We start from the raw sequence: 4,136 nt of genomic DNA, 5'->3' as shown, positions 1-4,136 counted from the left end.
TGCTGTGTCCCCTGGGGCTGCAGAGCTCTCATGGCTCACAGGAAACATTCAGTCCTTTATCTCTGGGTGAGCCCACCCTGGACAGGCCTGTGCCCAGGGAGCTCCACTCACGGCTGATCCCTGGCACACACTGTCCCTGCAGGTCCCCTGCGTTCTCCTGGCAGCTCCCAAGTCCCTCCAGAAGAACATTCCCCTGCCATCAGGCCTGGCACAAGCTGCAGAGCCCCAGGAAGGTTCATCACAGACCATTCACCATCTGGTGGGCACTGGCCACCACCAAGCAAAACCTGAACCACACCTGAGTCTCTTGAAGGCCACACTGGGACCCTGATCTCATCCCACTGAGCCCTGGGAGAACAAGGAATACAGGCAGCCTCTTTAGAGTCTCTTCCTTGGGCCTCTTCCTGACAGTGACTGTGCAGGGAGAGCAAAGCCTTCCTGCAGTGCCTTCAGGAGATGCCCTTTGCTGATGGAACTGCTGTGGCGGAGCCCAGCTGTGTCCCAGCAGTGCCCATGGCCTGTCCCTGCCTGTGACACGCAGCAGGACTCGCACCACCCGCACAGAGCTGTTGGCCTTACACCATCACAGCAGCTCCAAAGGAGAGAGTGGAAGTAATAAGAGAGGAGCTCTGAAAAGACCAAGCTCTGCTGCTCCCTGGCTGTGCTGCTCTGCTGGGACTCTTCCCTGCCCCACGCCTGCAAAACTGGTCCTGCCCTCCAGCTTCAGGGATGGACTCAACCAAAGGATCTTGAACAAAGACCTTGCTGATGGGTCCTTTCTTTCATGTGAATACACACAGAGCAGACTCCTCATTGACACAGTCCCTGTCAACAGTCCCATTCAGCCTGTAAACAGGGAATAAGATGCATAACAAAATCTTTTGGGTACAACATTAACATAGGAAAAGAAAAAAAGCCCCCAAAGCACCACCACCAAAACAACCTGAGAAGGCAGGCTGGGCCTCTAATGATTACACTTTAGCCTATGGAGCTGAAAACAGGCAGGTTTTTGCTTCTGGAAAGCATCCAGTCATCATTTTCCTCAGGGCATCCTTGAGCTCCTGGTTCCTCAGGCTGTAGATGAGGGACTTCAGGGCTGGAGGCAGCACCGAGTACAGAACTGGCAGTGCCAGGTCCAGGGATGGGGAGGACCTGGAGGGGGGCTTCAAGCAGGCAACAAAGCCAGTGCTGAGGAACAGGGAGACCATGGCCAGGTGAGGGAGGCACGTGCAAAAGGTTTTGTGCCATCCCTGCTCAGAGGGGATCCTCAGCACAGCCCTGAAGATCTGCACATAGGAGAAAAGAAGGAACACAAATGAACCAAAAGTTAAACAGATGGAAAACACAACAAGCCCGAGTTCCCTGAGGTGGCAGTGTGAGCAGGAGAGCTTGAGGAACTGTGGGATTTCACCCAAGAACTGGCCCAGGGCACTGCCCTGGCACAGGGGCAGGGAAAATGTAGTGGCCGTGTGCAGCAGAGCATTGAGAAAGCCACTGGCCCAGGCAGCTGCTGCCATGTGAGCACAAGCTCTGCTGCCCAGGAGGGTCCCGTAGTGCAGGGGTTTGCAGAGGGACACGTAGCGGTCGTAGCACTCGACGGCGGCGAGGAGGGAAAACTCCGCTGAAATGAAAAAGAGGAAGAGAGAGAGAAAGAGAAAGAGAGAAAAAGAGAGAAAGAGAGAAAGAGAGAAAGAGAGAAAGAGAGAAGAGGAAGAGGAAGAGGAAGAGGAAGAGGAAGAGGAAGAGGAAGAGGAAGAGAGAAAGAGAGAAAGAGAGAAAGAGAAAGAGAAAGAGAAGGAGAAAGAGAAAGAGAAGGAGAAAGAGAGAAGGAGAAAGAGAAAGAGAAAGGGGCTGTGCAGCACCTCCTGCGTAGGAGGTGGTTGTGGTGTCCCAAAATGGAATTGTGCATGGCTTTGGGGACAGTGGTGCAGATGGAGCCCAGGTCGGTGAGGGCAAGGGTCAGCAGGAAGAAGAACATGGGGCTGTGCAGGTGCTGGCCGCAGGCTCCGGCGCTGATGATGAGGCCGCTGCCCAGGAGGGCAGCCAGGGAGATGCCCAGGAAGAGACTGAAGTGCAGGAGCTGCAGCTGCCGCGTGTCTGCCAATGGCAGCAGGAGAAAGGGGCTGATGGAGCTGCTGTTGGACATTGGCTGTGTGTGGACATGGGGACCTGTTCATGGAGAAAAGTCAGTGACAGCTTAAGGGAAACGGCTCTCAGCCAAATCAAAGCCATGTCCCACAAATGCTTCTCCTGTCACACACTGACACCTTATGGGGATTCAGAGTGTCGCCACGGAGAACGGCTTTGGCTGGCCTGGGGGGGCCTTGCGAGAGACGAGAGACGGGGCGGGCCGGGGCCGCGTCTGGCAGGAGGCGAGACAAAGAGCAAGAGGCGAGACAAAGAGTAGGATAGTTAACGGGAGATTGGGCGAGGAGATGGTAATCTGTAGCCCTTGGAGATGTAAAACATATAACCTTAGAAGCTGAAGTTTGTAGCTGCTGAACTGTGGGTTTGGAACAGTATATAAAGATGTGACTCGTGCGAGGAAATTTGGCTTTGCATGCGGCCGGCGAAGTCCGTGTTCCATCACCGACAACACCCTTCTGTTTTTCTAGCAGATCTTCCTTCAGCTCCAGCCGCAGCCCTGCTTGGTGCTGGCTGCGTGCGACATGAGTTTCAGGGCAATTGCTCCGGGGGGTTTTATAATTCAGCCTTGCTGTGCAGAAGTGGGAGGGGGACAGCCACCTGTCCTGGTGTTACACTTTGAAACCCCAGCTAACACAAGGGCACTCCCAGGGCCCAAGAACAGGAATGGCAAAAGCTGTTAAAGTGTTCTAGAGGTTTTTACAGCTCCTCTTCATCTCCCCGGCTGACTGGTTTTGGATGTCAGAAACACTCAGCATTGCTGCTGCCCTCGGGGAGAATAGAGCGAGTTCTGTGAGGCAAGGCGGTGAGTGGAGAGTGAGGGGAGGTGCTCTGTCACTCTGTCCTGTTCCAAGATCCTCTGGGCTTTCACCCTTGTCAGACAGAGGATAATCACCCTCCCATATTTCCCTTAGAAACCATCCCAACACTGCTGAGAGCAGATCGATCCACCACAGCCCATCAAATGTCCATCCCCTTCTCGAGGTCTCAGCCCCACATTGGTAGCCAAATACACACATGGCTCATTGCACCAAGCCAACAGCACTTTGTCCATCATCAAACTTCTGTGTCTCACTGTGGGGCTTTCAGGTAACACAAAGATGCTACACGACCTGTTTGCGTCCTGGAGGGAAGCTCCGAGCTTAGGGGGAATCCTCAAGAAGAAAGCCAAGTGTCCTAATGATGGCATTGGATGTAGGGAGATGGAGCTCCTTCCCTGGCTGCATTGCCCACAGCCGGGCACTGGGGACAGCGTCACCCTGAGCCAGCTGAGCCAGCTGTGCCCCCTCCCAGAGCCCCCCAGTGCCAGGCAGATGCTCCCGGCCCTGTGCTCTGCAGAGGGAACTGGGCCCGGGACCGCAGAGCTGCCCCACAGCTCTGCTGCAGCTCTGCCTGCACAGGAGGGGCTTCACGCCTTGGAGCCCCGGCCCTGAGGGCAGAGGCTTGGCTGAGGGAGAGAGGAGGGGAGGGGGCTTGTTCAGAGGGAGGGGCTGCACTCGAGGGCATCCTGTGGAGGTCTCTAAGCTCTCCGTGCCACAACATTTCTGCCTTTTGTTTTCTCTCATTGCCTGATCTTCTCTCTGCGTGCTGAAGATCTTCCTCCTGGAGATGTTTCCCTGTGCCTGATCTCTTCCTGCCAGCACTCACAGACCCCATATCTCTGTGCACTCTCCTTGGCCCTACAGAAACCTGCCTGTTTGCAGGGCACTGGCTGGGGACAGGTTCTGTTTGCAGGTGGGAGAAAGGACAGGTCAGACTAAGCCTGGCGGGTCCAGCAAAGGTGATGCCGGTGCTCTCCATGGGCAGAGGAGTGCCTTGAAAGCACTTTAGGAAACTCCTGCAGAGCACTCAAGTTACACTTCCCATGCCTTAGGGACTCTTAAAAATGAAGAATTCCTTTATCACTTCCCCCCCTCCCATTCCGCAAGAGTAGGAAACGGAAAACACTCTCAGGAAATTTCATCTTTATAGAAAGGCTTGTCTTGGAAATA

At 54.8% G+C, this 4,136-nt stretch overlaps 1 protein-coding gene across 1 annotated transcript; it reads right to left on the bottom strand.

Annotated features, from left to right (window-relative positions):
- Positions 1-983: 983 nt before the first annotated feature.
- On the bottom strand, positions 984-1,559 carry LOC138101992 (olfactory receptor 14J1-like; the record flags this gene model as incomplete). Its single annotated transcript, XM_068999739.1, has 1 exon — positions 984-1,559. A coding segment is annotated over one exon (576 nt), but the record flags the coding sequence as incomplete, so codon positions are not given.
- Between the last annotated feature and the right edge of the window lie 2,577 nt (positions 1,560-4,136).

The sequence above is a fragment of the Aphelocoma coerulescens genome, unplaced genomic scaffold (genome assembly GCF_041296385.1).
Source record: "Aphelocoma coerulescens isolate FSJ_1873_10779 unplaced genomic scaffold, UR_Acoe_1.0 HiC_scaffold_60, whole genome shotgun sequence".
In the NCBI taxonomy this organism is placed as follows: Eukaryota; Metazoa; Chordata; class Aves; order Passeriformes; family Corvidae; genus Aphelocoma; species Aphelocoma coerulescens.
This window is presented reverse-complemented; position numbering and strand designations above follow the sequence as displayed.